The 19,553-nt window shown below is 33.1% G+C and overlaps 1 protein-coding gene across 1 annotated transcript in view; it reads left to right on the top strand.

The window, feature by feature from the left end:
* The first annotated feature begins 1,758 nt into the window (after positions 1–1,758).
* Positions 1,759–19,553, top strand: part of CDH18 (cadherin 18, type 2) — a 210,810-nt gene continuing 193,015 nt past the window's right edge. Inside the window, exon 1 of the mRNA XM_012653179.1 lies at positions 1,759–2,068. Within this exon, the coding sequence (XP_012508633.1) occupies positions 1,759–2,068 (310 nt within the window). The remainder of the gene's footprint in view (positions 2,069–19,553) is intronic.

The following is a 19,553-nucleotide window of genomic DNA, read 5'->3' as shown; positions in this document are numbered from 1 at the left end:
TTTATAAAAACATAAAAATTACTCAACTATCTCATAGTTTGTTAGTTTAATGATAACTATTCCAGAAAAGACTTTAGAAAAATTTGGTCAATGAATTTGCTGCTTACTTTGCTATGTTCTGGTCATGGAGTGATGCAAAGTTAGAAAATGTGAATAGGTTACTCTATTGATATTTTCCAGGTGTCTGCTTCATGAATTATAAATCTTTTCTTCTAGATGCTAAAATGATATTTTAAAAGGCATAAAGAAACAAGTACATTTTCATACATGCATACAATTGTCTCAATTCATTCTGTAGCCTTCTTTTAGTAGTCAATTTTCTAATAATGGATAAAACTTTGAAAGCTGTGATTTCCATATTTGGCTTATGTATTTTTCCTCATTTTTATTAGAGATCTAAATAAGCATTTTGAAATAGTTTCATTTGTTGAATCTTGCTGCATGATTTCTATCCGAATTTTGTCCCTGTCATGTCTTATATTTTTTCAAAAAATAAGTAAAATTATTCCAGATGTACTATCATTTCTGTTTCAGTTGCCTTAATTCCCCCCCCAATGTCATTTCTTTGTATTGTATTTTTCTGTATTTTATCTTTTTCAAATATCTCTAAGAGTTCAGAGACTTTAAAATAATCCTTGACAATTTTCACATTACTGTAGCCAGCAAACTAAAATGCTATATGAGCAAGGTTGTGTTTTTTTCAATGTTTCCAAGTGTCAGAAATGAGCAAAAGGTAAGTCATTGAGATTATGTGACTAAAAAGCTTTCCTATAAAAGGTAACTTTTCAGAATCTCTTAGGTGAAATACTTCTTTAAATATATATTTGTGATTTGAGAAAACACTGCTATTATTTCTAGCTAGAAATGCAACACTAGCACTCATGGAACTATTAACTGAATTTTGATGTTTTAAGTTATAATAGAATGTTAAGTATGAACTATATGCAGTTTACAGCATTTACTTATATTTAAATGACAAAAAAGCAGTCTGTATTTTCTTAATATGTTAGTTGTCTTTCTTAAGACCTCCTCTCTACTGAACTGTAACTTTTCTAATATCTATTCAAAGAATATTTGATCATTTAATTTTAATGACTGACGATTTGTGTGTGTATCTCAATTAATTAAAAATTAGAGCCTACTTATTGAATAAACCTATTACTACTGTTTAAAATTTGAGTTAAAGTTTCATAATCCCTAAAGAAAAGGAAATATTCTACCACTAGGGTTTTTATTTCTACATCTAAGCCTTTATGTTTAAAAAAAATTCTATTTTTTTTCAAATTATTAGATGAATGCCTGTGTGACTTAATGACTTAAATATGTGCCTCTTTTGAGGAGATTTTAATAATTAATTTGAATCTCAATTTGTTGTGCCACATATTTTTATAGTCTTAAGGTTGAAATGGAATGTCAAATAATTAATTAGAAACAAAACAAAACAAAACATAGTAATTTCACAAGTATGTTGATTTAGTAGAATGAAAAGGGCTATTATTTATCTTATTTTTCTTTTAATAAATATTGTCTATTGATTTTTCTTAAATCACTAATGGCATCTCTTAGGCAAATTATGATAGCATCATCCATATTATTACTAAGTGAAGAAAAACTACAGAAAAATAAATGACTATAATAACATGCAGGACACTGTGAAGGGAAAAAAACTCATAGTCAAACTAAATATTAAATTATACAAAGGGAATTTTCACAATACATGATGTAAGGTCGGTACATAATTGCAAGCTAAGTTGTCCCATGTCTGTTTTACAGCTGCACTCCAATTCTGACAAAGGTGATGGGTCTGTCAAGTATATCCTTACTGGAGAAGGTGCTGGGACTATATTTATCATTGATGATACCACAGGTGACATCCACTCAACAAAAAGTCTAGACAGAGAGCAGAAGACCCACTATGTGCTTCATGCCCAGGCTATTGACAGACGGACAAACAAACCTCTTGAACCTGAATCTGAGTTTATCATCAAAGTGCAAGACATCAATGATAATGCTCCAAAATTCACAGATGGACCATACATCGTTACTGTTCCTGAAATGTCAGATATGGGTAAGAAAAATAATTTTTATAGTTGACCAATCAATATGTTTTTGAAAATGCAAAAGTCATCTTTTGAAGACCAATTTTTATGTGTGTGTGTGCATGTATAGAGAATTCTAGAGAAATTTCAAAATATCTTAATATTTTTATGGCATATGCTGTTAAAGAATATTTGGTCTATTATGTGTATTAAAATTAATTTCTGAACATATAAGTATAGGTAACAGTTTGATCTCAAGAGAAAACAATTATAAATTGGAAAACACCTATAGTTCTTGCTTCACTGATGTGGTTCTCTGAGCACATATTCTTCACATATATTGCTAAGAACATACTAACACGTTGCTTGTGACAATTTACACAGACGAAAGATAATAGCCTGTCTGAAATTGTTTGTTATCTTTTAATCTTGCAGTTTATGAACAAATAATAATAGTATTAATAGAAATAATTGCTACATTAATCAATACAACTTTTCAGATATTCATATGCATTTACATACCTTATTTATTTCAAATTATACAAAATCTCTGTGAAATGTTTTGAATATCATTTTAAAGATGTGCAAGCTAGCATAGAGCACATAAGTCACTTTTCCACATTCACGTATCTAGAAAATGGCCAAGGACAAATTATTCCAGATTTGCCTGAAAACAAATCCTACAAGGCAGTCAATGCATCACGACCCAGGTCTTGAATTTCTCTAGTGATCTAGGACTTTTCCTTCACTCACAGGTTTCTGTGGTATAGGTTTTTAATTTTATTTTTATTTCATATTATGATTTTAAAAATATAATTAAAGTTCAGTTGTGATAATACTTTTTTGATTGTCTTTGTGAGTCTCTAAGCTTTGTAACACATTTTTGAGTACAGATTTTATATATTTAATTTTACTGTATATATATGAGTTATTTTAAATTAAGGTTATTATAGTCACCAATCAAGTCACTCTGTAATTTGAATATATACATCAGGTTTTTAAATGAAAGATAGTAGCATCTTTCCTTCCCACTCCAAAACTCTAGCTCATTTTTGTTGTCTCGAGCTAGGCAGATAGCTCCTGAGAGCTGTTGTAGGAGCAGGTACAAAAGAGGGACTATGATCTCCTTCATAGCCACAATCTCAAGGGAGAAAGCAGTTGCCAAACTGGTTCCCTCTGGACTGTAGTAGAACATAGAGCAGTTTCAGAGACCTTGCGGAAAGGCCCAGAATACTCTCAGGCTTATTGGTCTCCAAGGAGAGTTGAGAGGGAATTAAAGGGTTCAGCACTGTTAACCCTGTTGGGTGAGAGTTTGCATGGAAATCCAAGAACAGAATGTCTCATGTCACATGTGAAGCGGTTGACAATCCACACTGCCTTACAAAGGCAAAGAGTTCTTTGGCTCCATCACTTGTGGGAATGCAACTGGTAAACTTACTTCCAGGAGCTGCATAAGAGCCCCAGTGAGCACAAAAGAAACAAACATAACCATAGAGAGCAAAGCGCCAGAGAGAATAAAACAGGCAGAGCAGTCTTTACCGAAAGACACAGTGTTTTGAACAGTATAGATCATAAGAATGCTAGAAGCTCTTTGAGGACATCACAAAGAGATTTCTGTAACTTGAAGCCATTTTTTAAACAAATAAGTAAATAATAAAAAATCAATATATGGATTGAAGGCATGAATGGTTGCTGATTAGACCCAAATTACTGTCCTAGGACTTGAGAACAAACCAGACTGAAAGAAACAGCTAATAATTGCAAAGCAAAAATATAATATTATGGACTTGTGTGAAAAAAATAGACTTAGAATACATATTCATTAGATTTATCATGTGAATAACATGTTTTCACAGAGAACAACAACGACAAAAAGAACAAATGGAGGAGAGGAACAATAATACTTTTTTTTTCTTTGAGGTAAAGAATATACTGGATTTACAAATTTAATAGATTTTCTGAGTTCCAGGAAGGGTTAATAGAATAAGAATAAAACATAGGTAAATCCTGGTAAAGTTCCTAAAGCCTAAGGACAGAGAGAAAATTTTACAAACTTTCAGATTTTTAGAAATTACCTACTAGGAAAAATATATATTCCCCTCCATATTTACTACTTCAAATACTGGAATCTAGCCAAGAGCTCAATCCCATTTACAGCCTACTGAGAAAAAGCCGAAACTTCAAATTTTTTGTTCAGTCAAAATTATCTGCTAGGATGAAGTAAATATTTGGAGAATGATCCAGAAAGTGTATTATCCTCCTGCCTAATCTAGGAAAATATTTTAGAAAATAGTTGAAATTGAAAATAGTTGAAATGAATCAGAACAGTGTTCTAAAAGCCAAGGAAAATGACAAGGAGAGGATAAAAGCTATCAGTGAACTCTGAAATAAACGTGTGTGTGTGTGTGTGTATGTACACGCGCGTGTGTGTATGTATAAACAAAGAGTTAACTGTGAATGATTAATTTTTATAATGCAAAAGTATCCTATACAGTCTAAGTAAGAATCATGAAGCATAAAGGAATTATTAATTACAGCAAAGGCTATGGGGTTGAGGACTTGGGAACAAGTCAAACGTTTTAAAATCCTCATCTAGGGCTTGGGGTGGAAGATGGGAATGGGGGAAAGCTAATATTCTTAAGTTCTGTTACTGAGATGAGTACCGTTGAGGGATAAAAAAAAATATCAAAAAATATTAGGGCTTTTTCCAGAATCCAGAATACGTTTTAAGTCTCTTTACTACTCTGGTTTCAGGCAAGAGTCTAATGAAAGAGTAATTTCACAGCAAGCCCTAGGCTGAATATTGGAAATTATATTTTATTAGTGTGTGTATATATTTGTATAAATTAATTATTATAGAAAAACAAATATATAAAAATTATCATAGTAGAATATAATGTACATTGTAAAATGAATGGATAGTGAAGATGATATGAGAGTTAGTGTAGGGAGAAACTCACTTTACGTTGTGTGCTTAAGAATGGGTGATAACTCTGATTCACATACACTCTGATTTTAAAAATAAAAAGCTAGTGATATTGTAGAGCAAAGATCAGCAAATAATGGAAAAGGAGTTAAATCTAGCCTGCTATCTGTTTTTGTAAATAATGTTTTACTGGAACACAGCCACACTCATTCATTTGAAGATTATCTACAGTAGTTTTGGTACTGCAGTGGCACAGTTGGATGGTTGGGATGAAGGCCATATGGCTGGCTCACAAAGCCTAAAATATTTACTACATTGCCTTTTGCAGAAAAAGTTTGCCAATACCCATTGTAAGAGATTTTAGGGGATAAAACCAGAGTCAAGGGAACAATTAGAGGATAGTGTTATATTCCTGATAGACAAAGTGTCTGCTCGTCTATGGCAGCTAGTGTTTTGTATGCTGTCTGGACTGCATACATATACACATAAATATGGAATTGTTACAAATACATAGGATAATTTTTCTTCCCTTAGGGTAGACACTGTTAGTTTTCTAACCACAATCCAGCCTTCCCTTATGTGTTACTGAGAGAACTCAGTTTTGTTGGAGAATACAGATTTGTTGCAGCATATGCATGCACATGCACGGGAAATATCTGAAGGAAACATACATACACACACACTGTTGAAGGTGTTACTTCTAAAAAATGTGTGTGACTTATCTGGTATGAAAGAAATGAATTATTCCCTATTAAATATATATTTATATAAATATATGTTTATAAATGATAAAAACTGAAATCTAAATTTGTGATAAAAATTTTTTGTAACACTAAAACTTAATTTAAAGATATACTTAATAAAAGCTAATAATAACATAGGTATGAAACAAAATTTTTCTTACCATATAGTGGCTAATATCATTGTTTTTACCAGGTACTCATTAATTGAGTTTTGAATCATCCAGTCATTTAAAAAAATCTCTCTCTTTATATCTATCCAGTTCTTTCTGGAGAGAAAGAAAGAGTGAAGGCATTTTATGTGCTGAGAGCTGTGATAGTGGCAAGTAATAAAATGGTAAATAAAACAAGGTCACTATCTTTGAGCAGACTGCAGGCATATAAACAGAAAACTTCAGTATGGTATCTGATAAGCACAAAAATAGAGGAACTGTAGAGTAGGACAAGGAGCCCAGCTTGTGGATTAGAGGACATCCTTGATGAATCTTAGATAACGAATTAGGGTTTGTCAATTAGAAAAGGGGAAAAAATGGGCATTCCACAAAGAGGATGCACTGATGAAAACGATTCCTTTCCTCCCTGCGAGTTTATAGTTCAGTTAGGAGTGTGTGTTTGTGTGCGTGCACCTGTGTGCGTTGGGGAAATGAACAGACACATCATGCAAAAGATAGATTCCTTATATAGCTTTGCAAAATATGATATGAACGTACAGAGAAGGCAGCACCAGAGACTTCCTGGGTGTGCAAGATTTTATCAAATTATACTTTCTTATGTCTTAGCAGTGCGAAGTAATGGTCATGGAACAACTCCAAGTAATTGCAGTGTGCAATATCGCCAGTGAGAAAAGCATGATGTGATTGTATGTTTCTTGTCTATGGGCAATAATCATCAGAAAAATTCTATGGCATCCTGGATGGTTTAATAAAGAGAGATACAAAAATAAACTTGTTTTTGAAGCATGTTTAGTATTAATATAAGGTTTTTCTTTATCTTTTTGATTTATACAATGTAATTTAAGCTATTATCTAGGGAATTATATTATCCCTAGGAAAGAGTTTTTAAATCTTTCCACTATTGACATTCTGGGCTGGATAATTCTTTGTAGTGAGGAGCTTCCCTGTGCATTGCAGGGTGGTTAGCTGTATCCCTGGCCTCTACCCAGTGGGTGCCAATTGTATCTCTCCCACAACCAGCAAATTGTGATGTCCCCAGACATTGCCAAATGCCCTCTGTGGGGCAAAATTACTCTCAGTTTAGAACTACTACCTTAGGAAACAGGCAGGATAAAGAAATGATAAAATTTCAAAGTAGAAACACAAATTGAGAAATATATTTGTTAAATTTATATTCACTTCCAAAGAGAATTTCGTAATGTTAGAATGATCATGCCATATATTTTATAACCAAAATAGATTCTATCTGGGGAGGTGAGCAATCATGGTGTATAAATATAAATCGCCACATTCAAATGCACAATATTATAAAAACACTGAAGGAAATCATTGAATAAAATAAGGTTATTTGTTTCTACAGAAAGAATAATGGTGTGGCTACTTGGAGAGTCATGCTGGTTCTCATTTTTAAAAGAAATCTCAGTTTTATATCCTTAATTTAGAAGACTACTCAAATTATGCTGGGTGCCTAGAAAGGTACTGGCTGTTATATTATTATATATTATTAATTTTAAAAATTCATCTAAATATTTAATCAGTTACAAAAGAGTGAACATATGTAGACAGAGTGACATTATATACTATTCTGGGTAAATGTACCCTTGATTGGTCCATAGAGATTTGTACTTAGTTTTTCAATGCAAATTTAAGGTTTTTCATTTTCCTTTATTCTGTGATATACAGTAAATTATCTGCCAGTCTTGATGATCTTTTCCATCTTCTGTCTATTATTCTGTAGAAGTACTTCTTTAATTTAATTTTCTATATTTTTATCAAATGTCCAAGTTTTTCAGGAATGAGATTTAAGAACTATGAGACAAAAAGTTAATGCTATGGTTTATCACAGTAGAAAGAGAAAAATAACCTGTTTTTTGAGTCAGCGGTCAAGTGGACTATGTGGCATTTTACAAACAAAGATAGGATGAATAAAATCATATTAGTAAATGACATCGCAATTCTTACATAAAAAGAACATTATAAATGATTAAGATTGTTAGCAATATTGCAAAACATATATCATTATTAATAAAAAGCTGATAAAAATGTTTATTTTAATTGTGTGTATTAATAAATCCCTTTTCTTTAGTACAAGACTCATTTTGTCCCTGCTATGTTTATGGAGATATACCCAAATTTCTGCAATTATAGTCTTTCACCTAGAATCACGAGCTTGTAGTGTGAACTTAAATTTGTTTGTATTTCAGTCACTCTATTTTTATTAAATGCTTTATATGTAAAAATTGTTTCAAAGAATATCAGACCAGATAACAATGCAATTTGGCTGAAAAGAAACTTCACATATTTCATTTTCAAAGAAAGATTTCCTTATGAAAATGTACAAATCTCTACCTTTTCTGGACTTTAACAAAATATACCTATCTATTAAACATCATTGAGAAGCATTTAGCATAGTGAAAGTTTGTAGAAATAATAACTTTTAATTTATGAGAGATAGAATAAATATTTTATCAGATATGAGTACATATTTAATAAATTTTAGGTTCAATGGAACACTTAAAACTTGTCTTTGCAGATAAAGAAAAGATGAAGTTTTACTGTTTGATCCTTAAAATCCATAAGATTCCTTGTTCTTGAAGATGTACTGACATGTCTAATATTTCATGTCTTCTTTTTTAAATCTCCAATCTCTGAAGTCCCAAGCCCACTCCATTTGCATCTGTGTTCCTTGTTGCAGAGCAAAAAGGAGAGATACCAGCTGTGCTGACTTTACCGAACCCCTTGTTGGAGCACTGATTTAGTTCTGCCCAAACATCTTGGGATCTTCACTCTGGACATCTGCCAGAATTTAAGTAGCCATTTTAAAATCATTACCCCGGGGCCTAAGCTGCAGAATGAGATCATTTCAATAAAGTTAGGCTGGTGCTACAGTTCTACACAGTACATTGGAATGCCCATGAGGTGACACATGGGACAACCGATGAATCATAAACTGGACAAAAATCTCTGAGTCTCATAACTTTCTTCTTCTTTTTTCTCATAGGTTTTCTTCTGTGTTAGTTATCTTTTATTTTGTAACAAATCAGCCACAACTTATAAATACATCCTAATTAATCATTTTTTGTTGTTATTTCTTTCTTTCTTACTGAAAACAGAATAAAACCAAGTCTCAGAAAAGATACTTGTCATTACTCAATTATCACTGAAAATAACAATCAGTAATCATTGTATGCTGTTATCCCTATATTTAATAAAAGCACATAAATTGGAATTATTGTAAAATTTTATAAGTTGACAAAGATTTTAAACAAAAGGTGAAATTACTGTATTAGGGCATATACTGCTGAAATTTTATTCTAAAAACCCATATGCGCAATGATCACCCTCGCTTTTAATTGAGCTCAATTTCTAATTCTGTTTTGAATATCTAATTTCTTTTCTGAGGCACAATTTGGATAGCTATCTCAATTTCCTTGGAGTCACATTGAGAGTGAAATGTCAGTGATCAAGTATAGAGAGAAAGCCCAACATCAAGTGTGGGTAGTGGGCCCAATGATCAGATAAAGAGTGAAGACACAAAAAAATTTATAGAAAAAAAATTTATAGTGACTAGGTCTAGGGTGAAGGCAAAAGGATCAGGTGTAGAGAAAACCATAGTGCCCAGGTATAAAGTGAAGAAGGCACAGGTGTCAGATGTACAGTAGAATCATTGCAATCAGGTATAAGTAGAAGGCACAGTGGTCAGGTATAAAAAGAAGGCAAAGCGACAAGGTGTAGAGAGAAGGTGTGGTATCAAATATAGAGAGAAAACACAGCAGTAGGGTATAGAATGAATGCCCGGTGATCTGGTGTAGAGAAAGTCACAGTGATCAGGTAGAGAGTGAGTGCACAGTTGCCAGGTATAGAGGGAAGGCACAGCAATTGTGTATAGAAGAAAACACTGTGATCAGGTGGAGAGCGAAGGCACATCACATAGGGAGAAGACACAGTGAGGAAGACTACTGTCAGTACTTTCTGCCAGTCTTCTTTGTTGCCACTGGTTTTCTTTGCCCAATCTTTGTTGGTCCTGGCTTCATTCTCTTTGTCTTAATTGCAAACCTTTTTGAGATTCATTGAGTTTCTCTCAGCTAATTTCATTTCCCACTTTAGGGTGTATAAAACTTTTCTTGTTCTTATGCCCTGGCAAGGAAAGAACTCTGTGAAGCTGAGTTTAGACCTATCTTGCCTGAGCTAAAGGGCCTCTCTGAAACTTCCACTGCTGTGCCACAGTAAAACACCATGGAATATCAGGGAAGTTGTGTTGTTTCAGAAAGGGGGAGCTGCTCTCTAAGTTTATCACAGTAGTGTATGTAAATACCAAGAAACAAGCAAACATCCACACATACATATATTGTTTACTACAATGATACAAAATAATTATATAAGTGACAAAAATCAAGGCTTAAAGCATGGTGAATAACATATATTTCACAGAAATCATTAAGGGCACAATATTTTTTGCTTAAAATTAATTAAGCAAGAAATAAGGATTTGACCATTTTACATATAGTGATAAAACTGATACCAGCACATAATTAACATACCGCATGGTGAGGAGAGGCATTGGGGGTTATTTAGATGCAGCACTTTTGTTATCTTTCACTGTAGTGTATCAATATATCATTTTCAAATGTGATGAAATCAGATAATTTAAATTGTAATGAATAAAATTCTAGTAAGTCAAAGAAAGAGCGGCTACACTGGAATAGTGGGTCTGGTAGGAGTACACATGGGAATGAAGAAGTTAAGTAGCTTTTAATTATATCTGTGTGGTTCTCTTTAACTTGTTTTTTGGTTACTTTAAATATATATAGACTGTGCTATTATCTTTATAAATTATTATTTCCAACTATTTGACAAAAAATAAAAAATAAACTAGTGTTATTTCCTCAGTGATTGAACTCAATGACTGAATGTCAATTACATGCATACAAGCTTGCACACACACATATATATATACACACATATGTATTTACACACATTAGACTGCATGTAACATTTACTGTATATATTATGAATATAAATTATTAATATATAATAACCTTTTATTAGACTATTTTGAAATATTATTGACAATTTTTTTGAATTAACAAGGACAAAATATTTCTATCCCTGGTATTTCTCTTTTGTTGTTATTGTTTGCTTGCCTATTTGGATTTTGGCTAAGTTTCTGTTTTTGTTGCTATTGTTGAATGAAAATTTAGCCAAAGCAATATTACATTATCTACAAAATGCTGGACTTGACAACAATTTTTATTTTTCCAATGGAATATTTTTCAAAGAGTGAAAATTAATGCAGTTTATAGATACACATTAAGATTTTTAATAAGAAATTGATACAAAATTAGCAACAATGCAATGGACTTAATTACTACAAATGCTAAACAGGAAATATTTAATTCTGATAATACAGTAATGTAATAAATTAATCAGTAAAAAACTGCATTATTCTTGTTAGTAGGATCATCACTTTCCAACTCCATTAATTAAAAGAAAAAACTTCTTCCAAAAAACCATTTCTAAAACATTTCACACATAAAAAGAGAAATAACTGGTAAAATACTTTGACAAGTATTTGAGTTTTTAAACACCATATATACATATAAATATATATATAAATTTTCCACATTATGAAACATTCCCCCCAAAAAATCTCATAATTTTATTTTTAATGCAATGAATAACTCTCTAGATGATATATTTGTTAGATTTCAATATGCTGAATAATTCAAGCTATTGAATGTATGGAGCATCCAGATTCTCATTTAAAAGTACAGGTTGAACACCCATAATCCAAAAATTCAAAATCTGAAATGGTCCAAAATTTGAAATTTTTTGAGCACTGTTATGACAATGAAGATGACATTGTTTACACTAAAGAAAAAAATGCCTATAGATGACATGGTGAAAATATATGATGGGCTCCGTGAAAAACTAGAGCAGTGTGAATTCATAACAGAACAAAAAATCATTTCAGTTTATAAAATCAAAGAGATTTCTAAGACAAAATGTACTGTTAATGAGTCATGTGACTTTGGAAGAAACATTTGTAAAAGGCAGCAGAATGCCTCTTCTTCCCCAAAGGACCCACTTCCTGGTTCCTCAACTACTTCTGATGTTGCTTCTCCCCTGAAAAGAACATAAAATAAAATGTACAGTAACCTTTCTATTTAACAGTTTATATAAGTAGACTGGTTATGCTACTGTATTGCTTAGTTACCCCAAACACATTATTTTTTCACTGCATTAATGATATGCCACATTTCTTACTGTTAAGTATTTATGTGTGTGTAAGTATAAGAAAATGATTGCTTATTGGTAGCAGATAAATTCAGAGTCAGGAATTATGATGATGAGAAACAACTACCGATTGTCTACATGGGTGGCTTTCTCATTGTTTGACGTACACAAACTTTGTTTTATGCACAAAATTATTGCATAAAATTATATAAGATTACCTTCAGTCTATGGGTATAAGGTGTACATGAAGCATAAATTAATTTTATGTTTAGACTTGAGTACCATCCCTAAGATATCACATTATGTATATATAAATATTCTAAGCTCTGAAAAAAATTCCAATATCTGAAACATTTCTAGTCCCAGGCATTTCAGAAAAGGAATGCTCAACCTGTACTCACTATGTCAGAATTAAATACAGAACCTAGCTTCATGTTTGATAGCGGGTAGTCATCACTCTTATAAAGGGATGAAGGAACGTTGGGAAGCAATCTGTTAATATCTTCTGTGTCAATCAGGGTTCTGTGAGATAAAAACAAATCCACTGCAGGTAGATCAATAGAGGGAATTGAGGGAAGGGAAAGAGTTACAGAAATGGGGGAACTGAAACGTTAAATAATAGACTGTGAGACAATGAGTGAAGGAGTTTAGCTCCTCTAAGGCTAGGAGGGGCAATATTAACTGATCCCAAAAGTCGGGGCTTAGAGGATGTGCCACGGAAGGGGGCAGCTGAGAGGGAGCTGGAACCATTGAAGAACTACGGTCATTGCCACAGATACCACCCAAAGCAGAAGAAGGGTGGGAGGGACAGAGGGAAGGAGACGGAGAAACAGACAATGGAGACAGTGGAAGATTGACTTTTCTTGTTTTATAATTTCCCTCTATTACTTCCCATTGTTCAGTTGGTAAAGAAAGCTAATCAATGTCAATGACAGATATTAGGTTCTCGCAAACGGAGCAAAGCAGGACAGGGTAGGAAATTGATCCAAGAGAATATGCAGATTTATTTATAAGATATGTGAGACTGGTGGGCATATGGACAACAGTTAGTTAACTATGACCATTTACTCTGTACAGCCATGAAGAGAATTATGAGCATTCTAAAGGTTGCAGGGGAACACAACAGTGCTGTCAGTACCTGGAGATTATTTTCTTCTAACTATTCTACCAGACAATTTCGTTTGACAAAAATGTATTTACTGGCTTGGTCTTTGTCTGTGCAGATGGCATATAAAACTGCTTCTCCCCAAGTAGATGAATCTGGACTGTCATTACACACCACCAAGAAACACATAGGGGAAAAAGGCAGGAAATATTGTAACTATTAAACAAGATTCAACAGATCATGCCTAGATGGAGCAATGGAGTATATAGGAAAAAATGTCACATATCAAAATAGGTTGCTCTGGGTTTGAATTCTGCCTTCTGTAATTGTCAACTGTATAGTTTTCTAACCTTAATGTCCTTTTCTGTAAAATGGCATCAAATGTAATTTCCTTAAAAGATTAATCTCATTATTAAATTTAATGGCTTGTAACACAGAGCTTCCCACATCATTGGCACTGAATACATATTATTTCCCCACTGATTATTTTTGCCATTTGAGGAATAGAATATAAAATTTACATGGGGATGTGAAATTTCACGTTAGGTAGTTCCATCAATATGATCTTGGTGATAGCACATAGAAATTAACAATAGGCATGATTTAAAATAAATAGTTAGAATATAGTTGGAACAGTGAATTTTATTTTGTCACCCAGCTCAAATGCTTCATAAGTGTTTTTGCAGAAAGAATTTTTGTTCCTACCTAATGCCTGTTGAGTGAATACCAAAAGCTTTATCAAAATACACAACGATTGGAAGCCAATGTTACTGCTCTGTTGGTGAAATTATAGTCCTCTTGCATAGAATAAAATTTAAGTTGTGTCTTGATGACTGTTGCTTTTTTATAGTTCCTTGGAAAATCTTCTGAGAATTAAGCCCTCCGAGATTCTTTCAGAGAGGTACTCTCAGCCTTCGTAAATCTTCAGTTTATTTTTACTCCAAGTTCTTGTTCAACATTGAATCTCTCGAGCTTTTAACAGAGCTGTGAACCTTGACAAGTCATGCGTAACAACTTGCGATCTGAGAGAGTATTTGCTTGGTATTAAAATGCCTTATTAAATATTTCAAATTGGTATTTAGAGACTTTCAAAGAAGTCCGCTTTTTTTGCTTCTCATTGATATGCAACTGTACAAAATATGTGCTATTTATAAAGCAGAAGTGGAGAAAAAAATAGAAAGAATGACACAGGGCAATCCCTAAAGGAAATAAGACTTAAGTTTTATTGTAGAAAAAATATCTTGAAAGCTTTTTTTATGTACTTAAATATTTTTCAGCTTTGTATAAAACACCAGCTGAGAGGTACTAATCCCTGGCATGGGAATAGCTAAGTATATGCCATAGGAAATATTTAACACGAAAATATTGTATACCTTTGGATAGATGCCTGGTAGTGGGATTGCTGGATCAAATGATGTTTCCATTTTTAGCTCTTTGAGGTATCTCCAAATTATTTTCCACAGGGGTTGTACTAATTTACAGTCCCACCAGCAGTGTAAGAGTGTTCCTATCCCTCTACATCCATACCAGTATTTGTTGTTTTGGGACTTTTTGATAAAAGCCATTCTCACTGCAGTTAGGTGATACCTCATTGTGGTTTTGATTTGCCTTTCCCTAATGACTAGAGATGTTTAGCATTTTTTATATGTTTGCTGGCCATTATTCTGTTTTCTTTTGAAAAGTTTCTGTTCATGAACTCTGCCCGTTTATTGAAGGGGTTGTTTAATATTTCTCTTGTTGATTTTCTTAAGTTCTATATAGATTCTTGCTGTCAGCCCTTTATCAGATGTGTAGAGAGCAAATATTTTTTCCCATTCTGTGGGCTGTCTATTCACTCTAATGATAGTTTCATTGGCAGTGCAGAAGCTTTTTAATTTGACCAGGTCCCATGTATTTATTTTTGATGCTGCTGTGATTGCTTTGGGGGTTTTCTTCACAAATTATTTCCCTAGTCCAATGCCTATAAGAGTTTTCCCAAAACTTTCTTCTAGAATTCTTAAGGTTTCATGTCTTAGGTTTAAGTCTGTTATCCATTTTGAGTTGATTTTTGTGAGAGATGAGAAGTGGCGATCCAGTTTCAATTTTCTGCATGTGGTTATCCAGTTTTCCCAAAACCATTTAATGAATAGAAATTCTTTTTCCTAATGTATATTTTTGTCTGCTTTGTCAAAGATTAGATGACAATATGTAGATGGATTTATATCTGGGGTCTCAGTTCTGTTCCAAAGGTCTATATCTTTGTTCCCGCACCAGTACTATACTGTTTTAGTTACTATAGCCTTGTAATAAAACTTGTAGTCTGGTAGACTGATACCTCCCAGTTTGTTATTTTTGCTTAAGATTACTTTGGCTATATGAGATCTTCTCTGGTTCTACACAAAGTGTAGAATTATTTTTTCTAGATCTGTGAAGAATGATGATGGTACTTTGATAGAGATTGCATTAATTCTGTAGATCACTTTTAGGTAGTATGGACATTTTAACAATATTGATTCTACCAATCCATGAGCATGGTAGATTTTTCCATCTGTTTAGATCTTCTACAATTTCTTTTCTCACTGTTTCGTAGTTCTCCCTATGTATGTCTCTCACCTCTTTCATTAAACATATTCCTAGATATTTAATTTTCTATGAAGCTATTGTGAAAGGTGTTGCATTTCTGATTTGATTTTCAGCTTGACCATTATTGGCATATATGAATGCCACTGATTTGTGTGCTATAATAAAGACATCTGCACTTGAATGTTTATGGCAGCACAATTCACAATTGCAAAAATGTGGAAACAACCCAAGTGCCCTTAAATACATGAGTCTATTAACAAAATGTGGGATATGTATACTATGGAATACTACTGAATTACAAAAAACAATGGTGATCTAGCACCTCTTATATTATCCTGGATAGAGCTTAAGCCCATCCTTCAAAGTAAGATATCACAAGAATGGAAAAATAAGCACTACATGTACTCACCATTAAATTGATACTAACTGGTCAACACTAAGTTACTCACATGGTAGTAAGATTCATTGGATGTTGGTCAGGTCAGGGATTCGGTTTGGTAAAAACCCAACTAATGGATGCGGTGTGCACTGTATAGGGGAGGGGCATGCCTCTGTCCCTGGCTTGGGTGATGCAAAGTCATTACTTATAACCAATACATTTGTACCCCCATAATATTTTGAAAAAAAAAAAAAGAGAAAATATTGTATACCAAAAAGCTAATGGAATTTCAAAATACAATATTTCTGTAAGAATACTTCTACAGCACTTTTGAAAGTATTTTTGTTTTGTTTTGGTTTGGTTTTTTGGATGGAAAATCAGTTATCTAGGAGTGGGGCTGTTGGTTTAATATCTATTGATCAAATCCATATAATAATTTCCAGAGAAAAATAGATATCTATTATAATATTCTTGTGGAATAGTAGAATTTTCAGCATTACATATATATTTCTATTTCAAAGTCTAGCACTGTAGAAAATAATAATTTTTTCTTCCTACTATGTACATAATTTGGGCAAATAGCATGAATAACAATTGAATGGTCTAATATGGGAGATTTTTTCTTCATTAAAATGATCAATATAATGCATGAATTTACTTTTAAAATATCAACAGGTAGATCACTAGAAGTGGCTGATATTCAAATAACATCAAATATTAATCTCTACCTGGTTTAATATACATGTGGGGATAACTTTTGGTTGCATCTCATTTATGATGTAACCTGTTCCAAATAGCATAAGAAATTATACATTTTTTCTTGACTTGTAACTCCATATTCTTGCCCAGATTCAGTTAAAAAGCAACTGTAAACTATGAGAATAAATCTTATTTCTTCCCACTGAAAATGTAACACAGTATTCATTTACTAAGGCTATCATACTATTAATAAAGTACCACAAACTCGGTGGCTTTAACAGCAGAAATTTATTGTCTCATAGTTGCAAAAGCCAGAAATCTGAGATCAAGGTGTCTCCAAATTTTCCATTTTTAGAACGTTACCAGGGAGGGGTCCACAGTACTCCAGTATGATCTTTTCATAGTTAATTACATTTAGTTATAATGCTATTTCCAAAGAAGGTCATAGTCTGAGGGTTAGGACTTCAACATATAAATTTTGTGGGATGAAATTCAACCCATGACATATACTTTGATGAGTTTTATTATATTAATGTATTCTTTATTTATTTATTGTTTTAGTTCATTTTTGCTACTATACCAAAATTCTATAGATTAGGTGGCTTAAACAACATTTATTTCTCACAGTTGTGGAGTACAGGATGTCCAAGATCAAGGTGCCAGCAGATTTCATGTCTGCTGAGGGCCCACTTCCTGGTACATAGAAGACCATTTTCTTGCTGTGTCTTCATATGGCAGAAGGGATGAGAAAACTCTCTGGTGCCTCCTTTATAAAGGTACTAATCCCATTCATGAGGGTTCTGCCCTTATGGGGTATTTGCAAAGACCCCACCCCCCAAAAAATGACACTGGGGATTAGGATGTTCAATATATGAATTTGGGGGGAACATGAACATTAATGGAGAAAAAGGGATTTATTTTTAATGTAAAGAACTACTGAAAGTACCAATGAGTCTTATAAATTTTCCAACTGGATTTCAAATAAACAAGAAAGTAAGTTAAGAATATATTTTCCTTTCAGTCTGAAAATCTCTTTGCAATCCTCCTTAGTAAAATGCCTTTAAACAATTGGGCAAGGAATTTCTTTTCCATCCCTGCTGTTTATCTCCACTCCTGCTGTATTCTCCGGCAGGTTGGCTTTTAGCTGGGCTCTGCTATTCATATTTGTATGCTCCCTTCAGCCACAAATCTGTGTACTCACAGTGTTACCTTCATGCCTTTGGGCACCACCAAAGTACAGTACAGTAGGTGATCTGCTACTCTTTGCTTCAAACACAAAAAGAATTATCCAATACCTGTGCAGACATACTATACAGAGACGCATACATCTGTTCATGACCATATTTTTGAAACAGAGTAGAGAGTTACTACATTTTCTTTTTCTCTGCTTTGCTCACTTCCCTCTGCTACTTTAAACCATCACTTAGTCGATACCGCCACACTACCCTTCTTCTTTTTAGTCCTTTTCTTCTTGTTCCTTATTTCATGTGTCACTGCTTTCATGCATCCCAACTCTCTCTTAAAAAGGCTGGACTTTCATAGAAAGTTCAAGCTAAATGGAACAACTCTTTTTCTTTCATGTGGCCATTCAATCTATCCCAGCAAATGAGGTGTGATCTTGCACAGTTTGTCTTTCTCAGCTTTTTCCATGGCATGTTTGCCCAGGGACTGCTCTTTAGATATTAAAAACCATTTAGGCAAAATCGCTATTTCAGGGCCAGAGTTAGGTCCGAAACCTGAGGATTTTATAAGCCTGGTTTCTTAATGGCCATTATTTTCTTGTTTTCTATAGTGCTTTCTCTTTCCTGAATCCCAGCAATTCATATATGCCTAGAACTATTAACATGTTTTCCTATCAGATCAAATATTTAGCTGATTTAATTTTGTAATATTTTAACCACATTATGAGCTTGTTATATACTGTGAGTCTTACCTGGGTACCTAACTACAGATTTATTTCATTTTATTTTATCTGTGAGGTACCAATGAATATGCCTTTAAAACAAAGGTTTATTTGTAAATGTCTACCTAGTGGTATTCTCTGAACAAGTTGGAGAGATGAATATTGGTTATTGGTCAAGTGTTGAGCCATCACATAAAAAGTCCTTAATATGCTAAAATTATAATAATTATACTTAATAGTGGAAGAGATAGTTTATATGTGACTAGCCCTGGAAAGTTAATGGTGAATACTGATTTAACCAAGCCAGAAAGTTCAGTGCTATATTGAAAAAACTCATGTTACACACAGCTCAAATAAAGCTCTCTAAGAATAGACTAGCAGTGAAGCAAGAATACATGTTTGTTTTTAAGACTTGTAATTTTGAAATTATTGTACATGCACATGCAGTTGTGAGAAAAATATTGAGAGATTTCTTGTTTCCTTCACAGACTTTTTTGAAATGGTAACATCATGCAAAACTATAAAACAATATCATAACCAGGTTATTGAAATGCTACAGTCTACCAATCACATTTGGATTTCCCTACTTTTACTTGTGTAAATTTGCATGTGTGTATGAGTATGCTTATTTCTATACCATTATGTCACCTGTTTATATTTACATATCCACCACTATAATTAAAATACCGAACAGTTCCCAGTCGTAAGGGTCCCTCATATTTCCCTTTATAACCAAACCCTCCTGTCTCCAATTCCTCTTCCAAACCTCTGGAAACTACTAGTCTGTTAT

Source organism: Propithecus coquereli, unplaced genomic scaffold (assembly GCF_000956105.1).
Source record: "Propithecus coquereli isolate 6110/MARCELLA unplaced genomic scaffold, Pcoq_1.0 Scaffold417, whole genome shotgun sequence".
Classification (NCBI taxonomy): Eukaryota; Metazoa; Chordata; class Mammalia; order Primates; family Indriidae; genus Propithecus; species Propithecus coquereli.
The sequence above is the reverse complement of the archived record's forward strand: the minus strand, read 5'-3'. Positions and strand labels throughout refer to the sequence as shown.